General features: G+C 45.5%; 2 protein-coding genes across 2 annotated transcripts in view; both read right to left on the reverse strand.

The window, feature by feature from the left end:
* LOC310780223 (uncharacterized protein) overlaps positions 1-9321 on the reverse strand; it is a gene marked incomplete at its 3' end in the record, with an annotated part of 36357 nt that extends 27036 nt beyond the window's left edge. The window contains exons 1-3 of the mRNA XM_083640806.1: positions 9273-9321; positions 8650-9039; positions 7300-7387 (exon numbers count right to left, since the gene is read on the reverse strand). Coding sequence (XP_083496932.1) covers positions 7300-7387; positions 8650-8947 — 386 coding nt within the window. The 5' untranslated portion in view covers positions 8948-9039; positions 9273-9321. The remainder of the gene's footprint in view (positions 1-7299; positions 7388-8649; positions 9040-9272) is intronic.
* Positions 1-23606, reverse strand: part of LOC310779427 (NLR family CARD domain-containing protein 3-like) — a gene marked incomplete at its 5' end in the record, with an annotated part of 223235 nt that overhangs the window by 76156 nt on the left and 123473 nt on the right. The gene's annotated exons all lie outside the window — the stretch shown is intronic.

The following is a 23606-nucleotide window of genomic DNA, read 5'->3' on the forward strand; positions in this document are numbered from 1 at the left end:
GGATTTCCTATCCTATTCTTCACTGACGACACCCTCTCATCATTTCAGGAAAGCGTCACCATATCATGGAGTCATACGCAAAAATGAATTTGTTTTATCATTAAAGCTTGTTAAACTTTCTACTAGTCTCTCATGATTGAAGTTGTTTTATTTGCCTAAATATAAAGTTGTTTGATAACAGCCATTCCGAGCTACTAGCTTTATCAGCGATAGGAATGGGGCTGATGACGCGCCTACTGAGTCTATGGGTGACAACAATCCTTGATTCTGCACTCCACCAGTTTCCATCCTGACCATATGATCAGTAATAACCCTTGTGGTCAGTTTGTTAGATTGAATGGGATTTGCAGCAAAGAGGAAGATTATCAAACTACAGGTCCTTACACATCGGGAGCGTTTTTTTCATGCGATTAATTTGCACATCAATAATATTTTCCGAACCTATATCAGTCAATGCAACCGTGCATACCAACAGCGAAGTTTCGCTCAGCATTATTGCGGTGTTTATTTTTTCGAACCACGGTCAATTTTTCAGAAATTCGACGTGTACACATCTGTGGCTGTGATTGACAGGTGGGTCAAAACTCGCATCGCAATTCCGTGCTGTATATTCGCATCGCTCTTGATGTGTAAGGACCTTAAAGCTAAAAAAATATCTCAGTGCTTTAGACAAAGGGGGTATAACCAGAAACATTTTGATCATTGAAAAAGTCAGTCGACGAGATAGGGGAGAATTATTAAACCCTTTTCCTAAACACACTGAAAGCAGAATTACTTTTGTGTCTGAATATTCCACTGCTTCGAGGCCAGTCAAGCATATTCTTAACAAACATTGGCCTATTTTAGAATGTGATCCTGCTTTTTACACACTACAGTAGACAGCACACAGTACAGAGTAGACAGCACAGTACAGAGTAGACAGCACAGTACAGAGTAGACAGCACACAGTACAGAGTAGACAGCACACACTACAGAGTAGAGTGTGCTGTCTACTCTGTAGTGTGTGCTGTCTACTCTGTAGTGTGTGCTGTCTACTCTGTAGTGTGTGCTATCTACTCTGTAGTGTGTGCTGTCTACTCTGTAGTGTGTGCTGTCTACTCTGTAGTGTGTGCTGTCTACTCTGTAGTGTGTGCTGTCTACTCTGTAGTGTGTGCTGTCTACTCTGTATAGTGTGCTGTCTACTCTGTACTGTGTGCTGTCTACTCTGTAGTGTGTGCTGTCTACTAGTCATAGCTCATTGCTTGTCAACAGTTTGTTTTTTGTCCCCTTTATAATGTTGATGTTACAAACTATGTTTGTGTGTTAGATTATTTATGCTCAGGTATTGTTGCTGTCATACACGATACCAACTAACGTGTGGGACGTAAGTATAGGATGTGTTGTATATGTCCTGATATGTGCCTTGTCATTTTAAACTATTTGTATTTTATTTATTTATTTTATTTAATTTTGTCCCTACCCCTTTCCCTCAAGAGGCCCTGCCTTTTGCCAGGTCGCCATTGTAAATAAGAATCTGTTCTTAATGACTTGCCTGGTTAAATAAAGGTTAAATAAAAATAAATAAATACAATAAAAATAAAGATATGTTTATTATTCATTTGTATCTCTCCCCACAGTTTATAGTGTGGTATAACCTTGTAAATGCATTCCTATATCATCCCAGTAGGTGGCAGTATCACCCTACTAGTCTAGGCTGAATGTGGTTGAGTGCGCCTTATAAGCCCTCTGGGTTTTCTTTGCCTCCTCCTGCACAGAACTCCTGTCTGTATTTTAGCTCTGTAAATATCTCATCTGACTTGTCATTTGAACTGTCATATGCCTTTGTTTTCTGTTTTACTGTGCGAATAAATACAAACCTAAAACCTAAACCTAAATGTATGTACACTGCACTTGTCTTGGAATAGTTCAGTAAATAACCTCTCGTCTTGTTAATGCTATGCTGCTTGCTAGTCTCGTTCTTCCTCATACAACACACAACATATTGGCGACGAGGAAATTGGCTCTACTTGGTATTTCGCCACCTCCGGCGTACTTACACAGCCCGGGTGTGCCTTCGGTTCACTTTGAAACGTGGATTTGGATGTTTGATAACTACGTCCTGGCTCTCGCTGACAAGATGGAAGATAAGATGAAATGTGCTCTGCTCATTCATACAATTGGCGCAGAGGCTCAACGGATTTCCTACACGTTGCCAGTGGCTGGAGTCTCGTATGCTGATGCACTGCAGGCGTTAAAGACGTTCAATGTTAAATGTCTTGTATGCTGATGCACTGCAGGCGTTAAAGACGTTCAATGTTAAATGTCTCGTATGCTGATGCACTGCAGGCGTTAAAGACGTTGAATGTTAAATGTCGTGGCCGACAGGAATACGTTTCGCCAGAGAGCTCGCAGCTCTCACAGCAGATACGCAGCTGCTCTGCACAAACTTATTGTTACGTGAGAGTTTGGTGCACTTGCTGACGATATGATGAGAGAGCGCTTGCTGCTTGAGGATAAATTGACACTTGAGAAGACCATTACAGTTTCTGCTCAGATTGAGAATGCAGTAGCTGAGGCTAAAGCGATGGCTAACACATGGAGTACCAGCTGAGGTTGGCATGGTGCGTGGTGGGTCTGCTTTTCGTGGCGGCGGGAGACACAGGCCTGCACAAAAATACGCGCCCTCCACTTCCCGACCACCTTCAAAGACAGCTGCGATGAACGGCGGCGGCTGCTGGTAAGACCTGCTACCGGTGTGGTTCCTCAACACACCTTGCGAGCTATCCCAAGTGCCCAGCTACATCAGTCACATGCCGCCAATGTAATAAGTATGGACATTTTGCCAGAGTCTGCAGGAGCAGGACTGCTTCAGGCAACGTGGGAGAAGTGTTACAGTGCTACTAGTTGATGAGCATGATGTGACTGCACGGAGCAGTAAGACAGTGTTACAGTGCTACTAGTTGATGAAGATGATGTGTCTGCACGGAGCAGGAAGCTGACAGTGTTACAGTGCTACTACTTGATGAGGATGATGTGACTGCACGGAGCAGTAAGACAGTGTTACAGTGCTACTAGTTGATGAGGATGATGTGACTGCACGGAGCAGTAAGACAGTGTTACAGTGCTACTAGTTGATGAGGATGATGTGACTGCACGGAGCAGGAAGCTGACAGTGTTACAGTGCTACTACTTGATGAGGATGATGTGACTGCACGGAGCAGTAAGACAGTGTTACAGTGCTACTAGTTGATGAAGATGATGTGTCTGCACGGAGCAGGAAGCTGACAGTGTTACAGTGCGACTACTTGATGAGGATGATGTGACTGCACGGAGCAGTAAGACAGTGTTACAGTGCTACTACTTGATGAGGATGATGTGACTGCACGGAGCAGTAAGACAGTGTTACAGTGCTACTACTTGATGAGGATGATGTGACTGCACGGAGCAGTAAGACAGTGTTACAGTCCTACTAGTTGATGAGGATGATGTGACTGATAGTGTTACAGTGCTACTAGTTGATGAGGATGATGTGACTGCACGGAGCAGTAAGACAGTGTTACAGTGCTACTAGTTGATGAGGATGATGTGACTGCACGGAGCAGTAAGACAGTGTTACAGTGCTACTAGTTGATGAGGATGATGTGACTGACAGTGTTACAGTGCTACTAGTTGATGAGGATGATGTGACTGACAGTGTTACAGTGCTACTAGTTGATGAGGATGATGTGACTGCATGGAGCAGTAAGACAGTGTTACAGAGCTACTAGTTGATGAGGATGATGTGACTGCACGGAGCAGTAAGACAGTGTTACAGTGCTACTAGTTGATGAGGATGATGTGACTGCACGGAGCAGTAAGACAGTGTTACAGTGCTACTAGTTGATGAGGATGATGTGACTGCACGGAGCAGGAAGCTGATGTGCAATGTCTCCCTTGAAGCTTCAGACGGCCCTACAATTACTGCTGACCTGATACTAGATACTGGATGTGGTGTTTCTATTCTCCCTGAGCACATGTACAAAAGTCACTTCAGTCATGTGAAAACCAAGTCAAACCCAAGAAGAAGACTTACTACGTATACAAAGAAACCCATACATGTGCTAGGTTGCTTGGAACTGAATGTGACATACAAGTCAAACTGTGCCTCTAAAGCCCTTTTCCCACATGCGTACCGGAAAATTACCTGTAAGTCAATATCGGACATTTCCCTGAATTTCCCTTCACACCTCAGCGTACGCAAGTGAGAATCTAGTCGTCAAATAGCCGGTATGTTGGGGGGGTGGGGTGGGGTGCGGCGGAGCGGGTGGGGTGCGGCGGAGCGGGCGGGGGGCGGAGGAGAGTCGCCTGGGGTCTGTGCAGCAGGCCACTGAGGCCAGTCAGGAAAAAACAACAAACACACATGGAGCCGGCGTCCACTCTTTTGATAATATTGCTGACGCGCTTTTTCCTCAAACGTAGACAGCGACGCAGACAAATTAAGGCGAAAATGGAAAGGGATATAAGTGCGAAAAGAAACAGATTAATGTTCGCAGTCTTATACCCTATATGAAGATAGACTAAACCGGGGACAGATCATGACAGTGTTATGTACCTCTGCACTGCTGCGTGAGACTAGAGCCGTCTGGAAGCGAGAGAGACCAGGAGGGAATTTATTTTGGGAAGATGCTCTGAACAATTTTGACGACGTGGAATGGAAGCGTCATTTTCGCATGTCCCGGTACTACGTGCTGAGTCTGGTCCGACCCGCACGCAAGATCACCCGGTGGCGAAAACCACTGGAAGCGCGTTTGCGACTGGCAATAGTCCTTTGGTGGTACGCAACACCAGGGGAATATCGAACAATCAGCTGTGTATTTGGTGTTGGACTGTCTACTGTGTCTGTGTGCAACCTGGTCCGCGAAGTCACAGCCCACTGATAGCGGAAAATGACTGGACCCCTTTCTCACCTGTCTGTCTATCGCGGCATACCGCTCTTCTGACTAGCTCAAAACTGGTGAAATGGCCGCGACGACGGGGTCGCGCTTATACCGGCACGGCGCCTTTCCCACATGCAGGCATTTGACCACGTTCCGGTCATTTTGCGGTACAAAGCGCATGTGGGAAAAGGGCTTAAGTACATTCATGTGGTACCAGCAGGGACGCCCATCTTAGCCCATCTTCAACGCTCTGCATCTCGAGATTATAGATGGTCAAGTTACTGTCAGTGCTCCACCTGCTACCCTGCTGTTCCTGTACACTATACAGCTGTCGACACAGAGACCATGAAGACTGACACTACAGAGACTGGGACAGTTACCGGCTTTACCCACAAAGTCACAGTGAGACCTCACGTATACAGCCTGTGGAGCAAAAGTTAAGCCATCTGCCCTTCGCTGTGCGTAATGCAGTCTCCCAGGAGCTACTGAGACTGGAGATGGATGGAGTTATTGAACGCATCGACTCGTCACCATGGGTTCCACCCATAGTGGTGGTGAAACGAAAGTCTGGCCGGATCAGGATATGCCCAGATCTGCGTGAGTCCAACAAGTCTGTGGTCATCGACAGTCATCCACTGCCGCACATTGAAGAGGTGTTTCATGAGCTACCGGGAGCACAGATGTTCTCATCCATTGACCTACAGAATGCATATCATCAAGTACCACTGCACCCTGAGAGCAGAGACCTCACCGGTTTCATTACACATGATGGACTTTTCCGCTTCACCAAGGTCCCGTTTGGTTTTGCCTCAGCTCCAAGTGCGTTCCAGCGTCTGATGTCACAGATCCTGTCAGGTTTGGAATGCGTGCAGTGTTACCTTGATGACATCGTAGTGTATGCTGACACCACCAAGCTGCATGAGACAAGACTTAAGGCTGTGTTGCACCGCCTGAACGAAAGTGGCCTGAAACTCAACATGGAGAAGTGCTTGTTCAGGAAAACAAGAGCTTTTCTACTTGGGCCACGTTGTCTCTGCTTCAGGCATCCGTCCCAACCCAGATCATGTCACTGCTGTCACAGAGGGTCCGCCCCCTGAAGATGCTACTGCCCTACATTGTTTCCTGGGCCTCACGGGGTGCTACTTAAAATGCATCGCCTGCTATGCCTCTGTGTTCGTGCTCTGCTGAGGAAGAATGCAGAGTTTGAGTGGAATGATGCTGCGGGGGGTCCCCTATCCTATATGGAGATGCCCTCCTCTCGCCTCAAGAGGAGCGCCACCGTCCAATGGAGTCATGCGCCAAAGTATTTGCCATGCATGCTGATTGCTAAATAAAGTTTGTTAAATCCTACCAAATGGCCTCTCATGATTGAAGTGAGGTTTCTAGACCAAATTTCAAGCAGAAGGCCACACATGCATAACCTGATCACCCCGCGACGTCAGTCAAGTTAGTATGACGTCAGCTATGTTGTTGTCAGTCAAGTCCAAGTATGACGCCTGCCATGACGTCAGATATGACGTCAGTTCATTCTAGTATATATAGCAAGGGTTCTACGTCACCTCTCTCTCTCTGGCCGATCATAGCAGCTGGCTCCATGGCAGTCCATCTCCCCTGAAGCTGTCCTCTGAAGCGTCGTTTTGCCCCACCCACCTCCCCAGTCCGCCACCAACGGGTCTTGACTCCTGTAGGATCCCCCACGGGGGGAGGATCCCCTATCCTAGCCTATGCAGATGCCCTCCTCTCGCCTCAAGAGGAGCGCCACCATCTAGTGGAGTCATGCGTGCGTTCACTCGTGTTAAGGAGCTGATTGATACAAGCCCAGCGCTGCACTGTTTGACCCAACTCTAGTTCCTACGGATGCGTGTGATTACGGCATAGGAGCAGTGCTCACTCAGATGCACGGGGACACTGAAAAGACTGTTGCCTTAAGTTTCCATTTGATACTCTCTATTTTGCATAGCGAATACTGTGATATTCAGAAGCTAAATTCAGTTGTAATTGCTGATAAGTCATAGTTGGTAACTATTGATGTGTTGGGTTGAAGCAGTTTTTTTGTTTTGTTTTGTCAGGATGGTTGTTCTTAAAAGAGAGGGATATGTGGTATAGCCTTGTAAATGCATTCCTATATCCTCCCAGTAGGTGGCAGTATCACCCTACTAGACTAGGCTGAATGTATGTACATGCGCACTGCACTTGTCTTGGAATAGTACAGTAAAGAACCTCTCGTCTTGTTAACGCTGGGTTTAGGTGTGGAAGGTGGGGGGTGGGAGAGGTTAGGTTTAAGGTTAGGGGTGGGAGAGTATTAGGTTTAAGGTTAGGGGTGGGAGAGGTTAGGTGTAGAGTTAGGGGTATCTCACTGCTGAGCTGTAATGATGTCCTGGACAGTTAGAGATCGTCATCTTACCTCTTAGCTTTGGTCCGGCTGTCATGTTCCTCAGACAGAGAGAGCCCCTCCTCTCTCTCCTCAGACTCAGTCATAGTAGAGCCAACACCTTTACACACACACACACACACACACACACACACACACACACACACACACACACACACACACACACACACACACACACACACACACACACACACACACACACACACACACACACACACCAAATCCTGATCAGTTTTATCCGGATGAAACCTTTTGATCAACCGGGCCCTGGTTCTTAGATTGAGATATTGTGCACTAGCTTCAGTGACAGACCCAGAGGGGGGTTACACTCTCATAATTGTGCACTTTAGTGGTTTGTATGTCCATTTCTTATTTCCTTACATCTCTATATTAAAAGGGAGAATTACTTTTTTTATTCTTTGAAAAGGAAATGTTTGTCGGTGTCAATCTGGTGTATTGTTTGGGTTCACTCAGGCTCCATAGTTGATCCTAGATACTTCTGACCTTTTGGCCGATAGAATACTGCAACTATTCCACAGTCATCATTATCATCATATTTTGTAACTTTTAGTTGCAAGGGTTACAGTTACCATTAAGGAGTCACTTTTGTGGATGAAAATACTTGATTCATTGTCTGTTGACCCAGTGAAAAAATAAACGTTTTATGTGTTGTTATTGCATAGATTTTTTTAAATATTTTTCACTTTACTTAAAGCATACAATGACCACTTATAGTGACTTATAATCACATTATAGTGCATTATAACAATGATTATAATGCCTTATAATGTGATTATAATGTATTACAACTATGGGAATTATAGTGCATTATGATCCATGGGGAAAAATGTCCTTGAGGGACCCGTGGTTATAATGCATTATAACACTTGACTTTATTATGTGATTATAAGATGCTTTATAATGTGTTATGATTCTAGTTATAAAGCATTACAAATAGTTATGAGTGCTTATAATGCTATATAACTATAGTTATACAGCATTATAAGCGCATTATAAGCCATTATAAGTATGCTTATAATGCGTTATAGACATGGGCTTCATAGAAAGTGTTACCAAATCGGTACTTCAATGTAGAACAGTCATTTCTTACAGATGAGATTACTTTTAGCCTTTTAGTCATAAAGATTATTGAAAGATATTCCATATTCCAGACTGAAATGTTATAACAAAAGTGGACTATTGGCCGGAATGACATGAACATTTGGACACTTATTCAGCGGGTATCTTGCATGTTGCCTTCAGGTGCACTGTATTTTTTTTGCAATTCAGTGCGAGCCACACAGGGGGCTGCGGCCCACGGGCCGCCAGTTGCCCACCCCTGGCCTATCCCTTTAACGTTACCTTCAGGACCTGAGTTGCTGGTTGACAAACTCAGCACAAGATCATTCCTGTTGAGCCTTGTCAAAATCTTCTTGGTCACCTCCAAAGAGTGGTGGCTGTAGGTCTGAACCAAGAGATCCACTGTGTCCTCCCTGTCTGCCTTCTCCAGTCGGCTCTTTGGGATGGCCTGACAGCCTTCCAGGATCTCAGGCTGCCGCAGGAACCACTTGAAGCTCCTGAAATGTTTCTTTCCCAAAGCCTCCAGTGCAACGATAAGGAGCATTTTATCTTTAAATAATTTCTCTGTATCCGCCGCCATTGTTGCTTCGTCAGTGACTTCCTCGACGAGGATGTGAAATAAGCCGTGGCAGCTGTCTAACTTGTGACCTGGTGTTGATTTGATCAGCAACTCTAAAAGTAAAAGATGGAAAACATTCTTAGAGACGGATCACTTTGACTCCAAAATCAAATGTTAGAAATCTGAGTACAGTTATCCAATGAATATGCACATCCGTGCACATCGAATACACATCCTGAAAGATTTGACCACATCATCATCACAGTCATACAGTTGTACAAACACAACACACGTCTCATTACTTCATGTATCAAACAGGTCTAGTGTTTCCTGGTAGGATCCTTACCTCAACTCATATGCCGATCAGACAAATGGACTTTCTAATGGAGACTGAGTGACGTTCTGAGTCTGCATGACCACAAGGTGTGAGGATGGCACAAACTCTCTGCTACTGCCAGCCAATCAGAGCAATGTCTGGTTTTGGTTGCTATAGAAACCACATACTGACAGGAAGCAGCCACTTCCTCCAAGGCTACAAACTTTCTTCATCTAGCCAACCGCAAGTCATGTGACACTGTATATGTGACAGTCAGGGTTGGGGGGGGTGGGGGGGGGGGTAATGGAATACATGTATTCAAAATACATTATTTAAAATACTAAATATAAGGAACTGTATTCTATTACAGTTACACTTTAAATTGGTGGTATTCTGAATACAGTTACTGTCTTTAAAAATAGATTACTTGAATAGATTACTTTATTTAATTTGTTTAGTTTTACTTGCTCTGAAATTCATATGAGCCACACATTTCCAATAAACAGGTGTGAAAAATGTGCACCTGCCACACACCACAAGACAATGGCAATGTCTGAGGACACTGTTAGGGACAATAGAGTGATAGAAGAATAAGGCCCCGTTCAGACTGCAGGCAAATCCGATTTGCTTCTCAAGTCATTACCGTTATCTTGATTAGTTTCCCAATTCTGATTTGGGAGAGTGCCACAAATACTGCCACAAATCTGATTTGGACAAGTGTTGAAGTTGGATCTGTGTGTCCAGACAGCACCAACCTATCTGCATGGGTTACTGTGGTTATGACCTAGGCATCAGTAAACAAGTAGCTGCTGAAGGTGCTTTCCAACGCAGAAGTATGAGAAATGCTCATCATCTCTTGACATCCAAACGATCACGCTCCTGAAAAAGACCGAATTGCTCTCAGCGTGACGCTTGCGCGTACCTTAAGGCAGGGAAGATTGCAGTCCGCTGTCCAGGTGTTATGCCGAGTTTTGCACCCCCGCCCGGCAGCAGCTAAAGGCATCCCCACCTCACGGGAGCATATTGTAATGATTTATACAGAAACATAACCATTTAAAAATAATATAATTGTTTGGGTAGACGTGATCTCCCTGTTTTTAAGTTAAAACAGCCCCAAAATATGGTGGCGAGGCAATTACTCGCGGGGAAGCATAACTCGTTACAACCACGGGCGCAAACGCAGATTAAAGGCATGCCAAATCATTTATGCACAGCGCAAACGGGATTTGGGCGGTGTTAACCACCAGAATTATTCACAGGTGTGGCCTGGCAATGCCTGAGCGTTAGATCAATCAAACCAGATTCCCGTCTTACAGTCCATGTAATACAGTTTGCGTGAGACATGCTGTAATTCTCCCCATGTGTAATTTGGATAGGTGTAGGCCTATTGACTGTATATATGATCCCTATCTCATAACGACACCATCACATCATATAGGCTACCTGTTAAAAACATCTGAGAGTTTTGATGCAATTCGGGTTATTTTGTTGACTGGTGTGGGACAATAGAAACGTGTTTGCAGCGGGTAAACGGCAGAGACAAAAGAAAAGATTGGAGGATTTACAGTGGACTCAATTAAAACTCTGTGAAACACTGAGCTGCCGCTGAGGACAGAGAGAGATGGAGAGAGCTTGTGACAGATCGGCTTATAGCAGGTGAAGGTAGAATAGCCTATTGCAAGTAGGCTACAATGTATATGTTTTCTCAATTAATTTACTATAACCCCTCCTTGCGATGTGATAAAAGTTTCTCAGTGAATTATAGTTGATTGCCTCACAGAATAATCTGCTGGTTACCCAATGTTAGCAGCAGAATTTGATGTCCTGGTGTGGCACGTCCATGAGTAATGATGTTTCTGCGCTGCGCAGCGCGGAGATTATGGTCCGCTCAAGCTCAGCGAGTGTTTTAGTGTCTAAGAGGTGCTTTTCAAAGCTCTTAGCGCAAAGTAATTGTGCGCTGCTGACGATAGGATAATGCCATCTATCCCCACATTTTAGCACTGAAACGCCTGCTTTGGCATGTGGCACGCCTATGCCCAGACACACACTGCCACTTAGCCAATTTTAATTAAGAAGAAGATAATTAGTTGTGTCTCTCTAATATGATACACTGGTTCGAATATGCAGTAAACCATTTAATTTGCAGATAGGCCAGTGTAGGCCGTGTTGGGACCCATGAAAAAGTGCTTAGAAAATGAGTTTCGTTCCCATGTCATGGGCACTACTCATTCAATGCATTTTTTCATAGACAATACCCTTCTGGACTTTGGGTTAAAAGTTCTACTCATAATATCCTGCAGTATTTTGTCACAAGCCAGAAATGTATAAACAGTTTATAACCAAAAAACGAAAATCTTGTGCTGCTGTTTTTGCTTGTAAAATGTGTTTTTGGCAACACAAAATCTTTCTCAAATGTCATAAATGCTAAAATGCATATACTTAACATCTGAAACAAGTATTGGTGCCTTTAGTTTACTCATATGTGAATTTAGATCATGAAATGTAGCATATTTGTTAAAGAATATGCTTCAACTTAAGTGTTTGCCACACAGTACAATGAAACCTCCACAGTAAATTGTGCCAAAAGCTTATGTTTCATACATAGAAAATGTCTCAACCTACTGTGTAATGAAAGGTAGAAAAGAAAATCAGGGCACCTTGGACCAAAATGGCAGAAAATCTATCAAAATGTTACCACGCCCCCTAAATTGGAATAATGCAAAAAATGGACAAGACTAAAAATTAAAGTACTAGAGGTCAGAATTATTACAACATATGGTATGAAACATTTATCCAAGTACCACAAAGTGTCACAGCATCTGTCATTTGTACACCCCCCCCCCCCCCCCCCCGCCAAGGAAATATATGAAAATACAAAATAGCATACAAATGCATCACAATAAAACCTTCTGTTGGCTGTGTAAGTAGTCTGTGCTGTTTGCATTTATGCATTGCATTTAACTGGATGTAGGCAGTGTGGCAATTCTTTAACAATTTAATAATTCTTGAACAAAACAAGTAGTAGGCCTACATAGTAACATGTTGGGTTACTCATCCCTATCACTTTCATCAGAGTCATCATCCCATGTACCTCTTTCTTCTGTTTCCTTTGACACATTTTCACAGTCCTGGCAGTGACATAAATCAGTGCAAGACAGTTTTGCAGACATGCATGAACATCTTCCAGTTTCACATTTGCTTTTTTTACAATTACAGTGGACTACCTGCAACACACTATCAGGGGCAGGATTTCTAGTCATCCATGTTACTGTTAACTCCCCATCCTCCATGCCCCATCCATTGCCAATGGGTGAAGGAGCACACATCCTACTAGTCAGAGAACGTCTCATGACTGCTGCTTGGTAGTTTGCCCTTTTGCAATGTTGGTGGAGAGCATCACTTGTTGGGGGAATGGACAGTTCTGGCAAAGCTGATGATGCCGTACAAAATGATTTGTACCTTGCATCGTTCACGTTTTTGGCAGATGATTGGCCATACAGGTGGCACACATATTTGCTCAGTGTGTTGAAAGTTGACTGGTCAAGGTTAAAACTGCTGCCAATATTTGTGAACCCAGTCAGGTATTCTTCTTTCTGGCAAGCAAGAGAAAATGTCTTCCCTTTGCCCTTGCCATGAAAGGCACTGGTCGAGTCACAACCTGTGAAGGTATGGATGCCAATGAGTGCAGAACAAACACTGGTGCCAAGAGCTGCTGACACCTTAGCCACATCAATGATCCTCGTTCTGTTGCCTACTCCTGTGAAGAAATACAAGCTACACTGTAAATCTCTCTGCAGACTTACAGCAATCACTGCCACGTCAGTATCGGGGCTTTTGATGACTACAGTTTGGTGTTCTTGTGCAGCATGCTGTGCATGTACAAATACCCTAGTGTCATATTCCTCATGGTCACATGTCAGTTCTTGAACAGCAGTGACAGTTTGTGAACCCTCTTTTACGGAAACACAGTGACACAGTTCTCCATGTGCTATGTACAAGCTCAGGTCCCTGCCCAAAATGGTGAGGTCAGCATCTCGCCATGCAACATAGAGGAATTCTGCCAGTTCTGCTTTGTTTGTTCCATCTGATAGAAACTTTTTCCATTGCGTTGGTGCCTTTTGATCCCGTCCATAGATTTGCACCCGTTGTGTACCGACCCCAGCCCTACGTGACCGCTCTAGGTTCTTAATGCTAATTTTTGGATACTGGTCAATGACAAAGTCTATCCGTGTACACTTGTGCTGCAGAGCTAATTTGAGCACATACTGTAGTACGTTTTCAGCCAATTCTCCAAAGGTAGCCGGTTTGGAACGAATGGCTTGAATGACTGCCATGCCATCGAAGAGAATAGCTCCATCTGACGGAACATTCAAATCCTCTGCTGTGGGAGGCCAGGGGCATTTCATCCCGGGAGTTTCATTCACAAGTCTCTTCAATATCAGTCCTGCACTGTACAGTGTCCTTGTGTGCTCTGTAGTTTGTCCAGATGTGTGTTCATTGTCACTTTCAGCTTGGCTTACCTCGGTTGACTCAGTTGTTGTCGTGTCTGATGGATGCGGTAGCCTGTCTAACAGTGTATCTGCTGATAATGTTTCAACAAAAACCAGTTCGGAGATGTTGCGCGTTGCAGGGCTGTGAAACACCAGCTGGGGGAAATCACGGGCCAACCGCTTTTTCAGTTTATCCTGCCTGCAAAATGAAAATATAGAAAAAGACGAGCACAAATGTATAAATAAAGGGATTTTTTTCACAATGAGAAACAAATACATTTAAACATACTGTCAGCCTTTCTTGTGAGCGAATAAATCAATAAAATGGAAACTTTTCAGTATGAAAGAGGTTCTTTTTTGTTTACTGAACTGTCAAGGACACAGTTACCTGTAGTCTGAAGCATCAATATCCTCATTCTTCTTAACGATGTCTATGAACTTCTTCCTTAGTTGGTTCATTTTCAGGATTTCTTGTTTATCGATAATCCTTTGACGGATGACTCGTTCGCAGAATATCTTGTAGCTGGCAGCAAAGGGTTGTTCATTTCTGAAAACACACACACGCAGACAAAAAAATACTTAACATGTGCAAAGAGGTCTGCTGTCAACATTGTATCTAAAGACAGACAAAATAGTATTTGTTGTAGGTCAAAGCCTTACTTTTGAAATGTGCAGTGTTAATGCAATGTAATAACTCACACTTCATCTGTGGTTGCAGTATGTGTTGCCGTAGACTTTGACAAGGACCTTGTGTATTCTCTGTAACAGGACCTGTGGTAACGCACTTCCAGAGACACACAGTCTTTGTCTTTGATATGCAAAAGAACGCTAGAGTCTTCCTTCTTCTCAGCATCCTAAAAAATAAAAAATAAATCCTAATAAATTTTGTTTTGACCTAATTTTATTGTTGTCTATAGAGTTAGTTCCACCTCTGCGCAGATTCCCCCGCTCTCTTCTCTCTCTCCCCCTCAGGTGTCCTTCATTGGCCTGACGTACACCCCCGCCGCTGCAGCCCTAGGTCCGGCCGTCATCGCCCTAGCCACCTGTCGTCACTCTAGGCCATCTACCCGCTACTCCTTCTACTGTCTGACACCCCGGGCTCTTCACCACCACCGACCCCTATCCTCATCATCCTGGTCACCTGCCTGCCTAAGGGAAGGGGGGACCCCCCCCCCCGGGGACCCCCCCCCCCCCCCCCCGGCCTCATCACCTCCAACTCCTATCCTCCCCTCCCCTTAATCACCACCTCCGACTCTTATCCTCCCCTCCCCTCCTCTTAGCTAGTATTCTCTAAACCTACGAACACTTAAAGACTACATTTTCTATTTCCTTTGGACTCTACTTTTTACATTTTCAACTCCCTTCCCTGATTTTAGGATAATTTAAAAACTACATTTTTATATCCCTCTGTTGGACTCTTTTTTACATTTTTAATTTTCTGTTCTCTTGTAAATTTTATTTCCATAATAAACCATTTACAGAGTTTCACTGCCGGAAAACTCTGTACATGGTTTAGCCCGGCATCTCTCGGCCTGTCTCGGAGGGGAGTCCCCGGATGGGGGTCCGCTGCTGGGTCCACTGCCTGGGTGGGCCCGCCCCCCGCGTGGCCTGCTCTCTCAGTTCCCAGTCACTAGCTGGGGGCGGGTCTGGGAGCGGGTCGCGTGGGGGGTGGGTTTACCCAGGCGACCATTGCTGGGCCCCTGTAGCACAACGACCTCACAAGGTTCCTCCTCAGCCAAGCCAAGTCACTGGGGCAATCCATTTGGTGGAAAGGTTTTCTTGCGTTCACTGGGGGTGTGGGGACGCCGCTGTGTCCCGGCCCGGCCTTCTCTCCCACGCCTTATGTGGGGGGGGGGGGGGGGGCCGGGGCGGGGGGCATCGGTGCTCTTCATCACTGGTCGAGGGCTGTTGGTTTAGAACAGTTTAGGTAGGCGATAGATTAGCTACAGCCTAAGGCTGACCTGTTATAGTGTTCAGGCAAAGATCAGACTAGAGCAGAGTAGGATAGGCCAGATTAGGCTGTAGACTAGCTAGATACTATGTCCCAGTTAGCTCTGGTTAATGCTTAGAGTAGTCAGTTGTCTGATCTTCCCCCCCCCCCTCTCTTTCTCTTTCCCCCGCTCCTTTCCCTTCTTCCCCCTCCTGTTCCCCACTCTCCCACATTTCCCACTCCCACCCCCGCACCCTCTCTTTCCATGCTCTTCCCTCCCCCGCCGCCCCTTCCCACGTTCCCCCTGCTCTCCCTCCCCTGCACCCTCCCACCTCTCCTTCTCTGTTCTCTCCTCCTCCCTGTCCTCTCCCCTCTCTCACATTCCCCCTGCACTCCTTCCCCTGCACCCCCCCACCTCTCCTTCTCTGCTCTCTCCTCCTCTCTGTCCTCTCGGGGGGGGGGGGGGGGGGGGGGAGGAGGGGGCGGAGAGGTCTGTTCCCTCCCCCGCCTCCTCCTCCCGCGTTCCCCCTGCACCCTCCCACCTCTCCTTCTCTGTTCTCTCCTCCTCTCCCCCTGCACTCCTTCCCCTGCACCCTCCCACCTCTCCTTCTCTGTTCTCTCCTCCTCTCTGTCCTCTCTGGGGATGTGGGACGCTCCCCCTGCTTCTCTACCCTGGCTCTCCCTCCCCTGCACTCCCATCTCTCCTTCTCTCCTCCTCCACATTCCTATCTTCTCCCCACCTCCCCCCTCTCCTCCGTCTATATTGCTCATTCTCTCCCCACCTCCTCCCTCCCCCTGCTCTCTTCTCCCCCACACCTCCCCTCTCTCTCTCTTTCGTGTATCGTCATTCATATATCCAGCTTTGTGTCGTGTAGCCATGCCCTCGTCTCAGGTCCCACTCGGAAGAGGCCCTCCTCTGAAGGTGGTCTATGCAGGGGACAGGTGGTGATCACGTGGTTGGCAGTCTGCTCAGGCTCCCCGCACTCACACGCTGCACTGTCGGTTAGGCCCCACTTCTTCATGGACGCTTTGAAGCAGCCAACCCCTGTGCGAAGGCGGTTCAGGAGGGTCCATTGCCGGCGAGGTAGGTCTTCTCCTTCAACGCCACCTCCAGGATCCTGGATGTAATGGTGTAGGCGTGTCTGTCCTGTCGACTCCCACTCCTGCTTCCATGCCGCCGCCAGCCAGGCTTTGGTTGGCAGATCCTCCGGGATGGAATTAAGCATCTCTTGCGCGGCCTGGTTGTATGAGTGGCGGGACTTGAGTCTGCTTGGAGGTATTGCCATGGTGGTGGTTTCATGGAGGAGGTGCCAGCTGTGTTCCTTGGCTTTCCTTGCCAGGGCGAGGGTAGCGGCCTCTCGCCGTAGGCCGGCTGGCGCTATTCCTGCTAGGGCTGGCAGGTAGAACACGGGGGTGGGTTTCAGGCAGCCAGTGATGATCCGGAGTGCATTATTGATGGCCGTGTCGACCTTCTTGGCATGTGGGCTTCTGCTCCAGGTTGGGGCACAGTACTCGGCTGCAGAGAAAACGAGGGCTTGTGTGGAGATACGTAAAACCTTGGCCGAGGCCCCCCAGGTTGTGCCAGCAAGGCGGCGGATGAGTGAGACCCTAGCTGTTACTTTGGCCCTCACTTCATCCAAATGATGTTTATAGGACAATGTCCTGTCCAAGCGCACGCCCAGGTACTTTGGGGCCTGCTGGAACTCCAGGGGTTTGTTTTCCACAGAGATCTTCAACTCCCTTCTTGCTTCCCTGTTGCAGAGGTGGAATGCTGCGGATACGGTCTTTCCGGTACTGAGCTGCAGTCGCCAGCTCCGAAGGTAGGCAGCCAGGACGTCCATATCCTGGTTGAGGCCCTCTTCAACACCTCCCCTCCCTTCGCCTCTCCTGCTCTTTCCTGTTGCTCCTTCCCCACCTCCTATACCCTCCCCACCCCATCACTCTCTCACATTCCCCCTGCTATTCTCCCTTCTCCTGCGCTCTCCTCTGCTCTCCCCTCATTCCTATATTTTCTATATTATCAATTGTTCAAATGTTGTCTTTATTCTGTATATTCTTGTTACTGTTGTGTCAGCTAGAATTAGCTAGACATACTTTCTGTGAAGCCCTCTGAGACATGCTTGTGAATTAGGGCTATATAAATAAACTTGACTTGACTTGACTTGACAGCCTTCCGCAACTGGCCTGAAAACAAAAAAAAGTTATAATCAGCTTTACTGTCAAATCACACATTTTATAATTAAAAAAAAGTGGGTGACATTTGTTTTTGTATCTTTTATCCATTGTATTGTTATTACAAGAAAAAAGAGGTGGGGGGGGGCAAGGAGATCAAGGCAATAAAATAAAATGCTCCCTCTCTCTGTGGGTGTGTGTGTGTGTGTGTGTGTGTGTGTGTGTGTGTGTGTGTGTGCGTGTGTGTGTGCGTGTGTGTGTGTGTGTGTGTGTGTGTGTGTGTGTGTGTGTGTGTGATAGAGAGAGAGAGGGGGGGGTCGCTTACCTGCAGACTGTCTCTGCTTGTGAAAGTTGATCCTTCTTCCGTTTTCCACCAACAGTAATATATTTGTCCACCTTTTTACAAATGATGCAGATGGCTGGAAGGACAGGGCCAGCAGAACGGACGGGCAAACCTGTCCGAGACCGAAGTTTCTTTCGGGGGGTTTCAGACGTGGCTCCGTCGGGGCCGATGCTGTCCGAGGCTGCGGCTGCATCTGGTTCTTCTTCTTCTTCCCCCTGCACCATCTGTGTGCAGCGTTTCTCAGCAAACCCAAACGTCTTTTACAAATAAAGCGACGGTAACACGTCGCGTGAAATCCAGCGTCCTCGGGAACATGGTCAAAATCCACGTCCACGCAATGTTTAAAAGTTTCAGCGATAACTTTACTATCGCCGTCCAGACAAAGCCACTGTTTGACGACAGACCTGTAAGTGTCCCACCTTGTCTGGGTAAAATCCTGCACGTCCTCATTCTGTACTGACAAAAAGTGCATATAGCATCGTTTGGAGTCCTTTGATTCCCGGCTTTTACGCACTTTTTTCCGCTGTTTTGGTTTCTTTTTCCCCTCTTCGCTGCTTGAACTGGTGGTCGCCATGGCTCTAATGTTATTACGGCAAGGGAATAAAGCGGCTACGCGATTGGTCCACGTGACCAAAACCACACCACTCCCCTTGCACAGATTAGTACGCCTAGTAAGAAATAGTGCCGTCTTTGACCACTGATTATAAAAATACTGCAGGATAACACGAGTAGAACTTTTTTATTTGTACTTTCTACCTATAGATCTCTTTTATGGAGAAAAAAGTGTGTAGTGCCCCTGCCGTGGGAACGGAAGTAAACGAAAATGCTAGTCACAATATGGCCTAGTGCATGCAATATCTAATCTAAATCATCAATTTATATTAGTAATTTATCTCTGGGGGAATTTCCACCAATACGCTTCATACTAGACGAAGAAGTGATGTGAAGTCTGACTCAAGACCCACCCTACTCTGCCTCTGATTTGTGGTTGAGTTTGTTCTGAGGGTAAGCCAATCAGAGGTGGAGTAGAAGTGACATGTCACATTGCGTTTTTTCCCCTCCACAGTTTAAATGTTTATTTTTTTATTTTTTTTATTTTTATGTCCCAATTTGAGAATAAAATTAGATCAAATTAGATAAAAAAAAAAAAGTATTTTATGTATTTAAAATACACAAAATACAAGGTCTGAAAGTATTTGGATACAAATTACATCTTATTTTTCTCGGTCCAGCCAAATACAAATGACAAAATACACAAATGTATTTGAAATACGTATATTTTAAATACATGTATTTAAAATACTGCCCATCTCTGTGCACAGTAGCCTACAATTATAACAGGCATGCGCTTGTGTCTGCCCCCAATTTGCATTGCGCCAGGGGTGAATTTTCCACTCGGGAAAGGGGGGACACTTTTCAAAACCTAGATTCTGTCCCCCGCCACTTTTTAACTGAAAGAATCGTGGGTAAACTGAAAAAATCATGCTTAATACGCTACTGTTTGACCAGCCATCATATTCTGGCTGAGAATGTGAATTGAGTTGCTGATAGGCTATAGGCTACTCCAAAAGATTGCCATGGATTTCCCCGTCTGTAAAAAGTGCCCTCTCCAGACCCTGAATGCAGCATTTCTAATGACGCTCTGCTTGTAAATTCCCCTTTCCAAGCCGTCCTCAAAGGCAGCACTCAAAGAGTATTGCCTTTTCCGAGCTCTCCTGACCCTGAATGAGGTATTTCTAATGGCCCTCTGTGCGGAAAGATGCCTTTCCAAGCCGTCCCTGAAGGCAGCAGAGTCAAGCTCAAACTTCAAAGCATAGCAAACCAGCCCATGCACACGTGACACAACAGCAGCACACTGTCTGACTTAATTTGAGACAGACAGATCACTATCAGGTATATAGGCCTATGTGGCCATTGGCCATAGGCCTATTACATTTTTTTTATCTCATTTGTAAACCAGGGACCTCTCTCTCTCTCTCTCTCTCTCAGTCCAATGTAATTTCACAATTTGCTTCTTGAATTTTGATCGATCACACATGCTGACTGACTAACTGACAAGGCAGGTCTTCTAGGCAATCAGGCAATGCATAGCATTACGGTGTCCACCCGCTATGCCGATCACCCGCAATGCCGACCTTAGGTTTAGGCGAGGGGGGTGGGAGAGGTTAGATTTAGGGTTAGGGTCTGGGGGAGGTTAGGGTTAGGCGTGGGGGGAGGTTAGGTTTAGGAGTGGGGGCTGGGGGCTGGGAGAGCTTAGCTCCAGCCGGGCCGCTGCACGTCGCCTCGCTCAGCTGATTCTGCTTGTGGGCTATCGGTATTGCGGCCTGTCGGCACTGCAAGCCTGTCGGCACATAGACGCGGCACCAGCATTACATGATAAAATGATTTAATGATTTATACAGAAACATAACTGTTTAAAAATTATATAATTGTTTGGGTAGACGTGACAGCCCCAAAATATCGTGAGGATGCAATACTCGCAGGGGAGCATAATTTATCACTACAACGGGCACAAGCACAGATTAGAGGCGTGCCAAATCATTTATGAACGGCGCAAACGGGATTTGGGCGGTGTTAACCACCAGAATTATTCACAGGTGTGGCCTGGCAATGCCTGGGCGTTACATCACTCAGATTCCCGTCTTGCAGTCCATGTAATAAAATTTGCCTGAGGCATATGCTGTACTTCTCCCCATGTGTAATTTGGATAAGTGTAGGCCTATTGACTGTATATATGATCCCTATCTCATAACGACACCATCACATCATATACCTGTTAAAAACATCTGAGTTTTGATGCAATTCAGGTTATTTTGTTGACTGGGGTGGGACAATAGAAACATGTTTGCAGTGGGTAAATGGCGAAAACAAAATAAAAGATTGGAGGATTTACAGTGGACTCAATTATAACTCGACTCGTGCCGAGGCTTGTGCCAGATCGGCTGTGATGCCAACGACCCTCCGGGTTATAGCAGGTGAAGGTGAATAGCCTATTGCAAGTAGGCTACAATGTACAAGTTTTCTTAATTAATTTACCATAACCCCTCCTTGCAATGTGATAAAAGTTTCTCAGTGAATTATAGTTGATTGCCTCACTGAATAATCTGCTGGTTACCCAATTTTAGCAGCAGAATTTGATGTCCTGGGGTGGCACGTCTGTGCGTAATGATGTTTCTGTGCTGCGCGGAGATTATGGTGTGCTCCAGCGCAGCGAGGTATTTAACGCGTAAGAGGTCCTTTTCAAAGCTCTTAACGCAAAGTAATTGCGCGCTGCTGACGATAGGATAATGCCATCTATCCCCACATTTTAGCGCTGAAACGCCTGCTTTGGCACATGATTTCGAATCGCACATAGGTTACGCAAAAACCACGCCCTGTGCCCGCCTACGCAGCAGTCAAGCGCCGAGATTGGCCAGGTGCTCATGCTCATGTTGGTCTCTCTGTTACAGGGACACGTTCCTGTGAGAAGCAACAACACCAAGCGAGGCTGCAGCAAGGCTGCAACGAGGATATTGAAAGACAAAATCCTACATCGCACCAAAGCAATGTATTTAAATGTTATTTGACTTCCTGACCACCTGCCTCAGTGCTTATTATGAGGCCAGAATAACAGATGCTGCTGGTCATTGGGAAGGCTAACCCTTTACTTTTGGTTTTTTTTTATTGTGTATGATTCAACTTTTTATTTTTATCTATAATTTTATATTATTGCCTGTTTTTGTAGATTGTTGGGACTTCACTGGCCTGGAACAAATGGCTGGACTGGGGGGGGGGGGGGGTCTAGGCCTATGTGCTGTAGCCTATTGTATTTTTAATTTGATATTTTTTATAGTTTTCATTTGCAGGTTAAACTGTCAGCTGAGCTCTGTTATTGAAGCTTTGGCTAAAGGCCTGAATTTTACAATGATGTTTTGAAATAAATGTTTAAAAATTGATTGTGTGTTAAAAGCTTGTGTTTTCATTGGCATTATTACAGTAATTTCATCAATCAAGAGCAATTTGGTTAATATAATCGCTGTGCTGGGCACAGTGTTTGTGGTGTGTGGGAAATGTTTGTTTGAAAAGCTTGTGTGTTACGTTTTCATTGGCGTTAATACACTAATTCATTTCAATGTCCGCTATCAAGAGCAATTCAGTTGGTTCATGAAATCGCTGGGCTGCGTGCCTGCAGTGGTTGTGGTGTGGGAGATTCCAGCTGTCAAAAGAAGACAAAAGACTTGCTCCTGGCCAATCCCGGCGCTTGACTGCTGCGTAGGCGGGCACAGGGCGTGGTTTTTGCGTAACCTATGTGCGATTCGAAATCACGCTGCTTTGGCATGTGGCACGCCTATGCAGTACAATTACAACAGGCGTGCGCTTGTGCCCGCCCCCAATTTGCATTGCGGCGTTAAACGAGCGTGAACGCTAAATTACCGCTTTTGGGAAGATAGGGCCCTTAGATGCTTAAGACTAAATAATGATATTACAACAGTATTGTAACAGCAAATTTTACTTTTGTACTAATATTATTCAGTTTGTGGAGTTATTTTTCTGTGACAAGTATCATCCTAATGTTAATTTAAAATTAGATATTCCTCTAAATCTGGCTAAAATCGTAAAAAAAAGAATTGCCAGCCCCTGCCCCTCTTACATTCTCTGCACGTCCCTGCTGCTGTATAAAGGGTTAGGTGATGAGAGGAAGGAGTGAACATGGTAAGCAGTGAACATGGTTTAATTTAAAATAAAGCACACTAATAATAATAATAATAATAATAGGCTACTACTACTACTACTACTACTACTACTAATAATAATAATAATAATAATAATAATAATAATAATAATAATAATAATAATAATAATAATAATAATACAACCAACGTGATTTCAATATGGCTCTGGCTTTCACATCAGTATTGTTCTATGTCTTGTTCATGTCACCTGCTTTCATATCAGAGCTCTGATAAGTTGGAGGAGGTGGTGTCTAAAAGGCATGTATTTAGTGGTGTGTGTAACCGTAGTTCTTCATAGATCTAGCCTCTTAATTTTTCCCTCAGAGTGCACCAAATTGATGCATTTTACTTTCAAATGTAAAAAAAATCTTCGGGGGGGCCATGCCCCCGGAGAGGGTTGGCGCTCCTTATTTTATTGTGTCGCCCCCACTTGCGAAACCAGGTATTCGCGCTTGCAAACCATTAATGTCCCCGTGCTATTTAATAATTTTGTGAATGGACGTAGTTATGTGGCTGGATTATTTGGAAGAGAGCCAAGTTTACCAGTTCTACCAAATGAAACCTGCCCTCTTCCTTTGTTTTTGTCTCTGTGGTTTTTCTCTCCAGCAGCTTCAAGGAAACTGAGCTGAGGCCTGCGTGGCTCTGCTCACAGGACATGACAAGGCAGACATGTTCTACTCTGTAGAGTTTCTGAAGCCTCTCTTTTGTTTTGACCAC

Source organism: Poromitra crassiceps, assembly GCF_964638095.1.
Source record: "Poromitra crassiceps genome assembly, chromosome: 7".
Taxonomy (NCBI): domain Eukaryota; kingdom Metazoa; phylum Chordata; class Actinopteri; order Beryciformes; family Melamphaidae; genus Poromitra; species Poromitra crassiceps.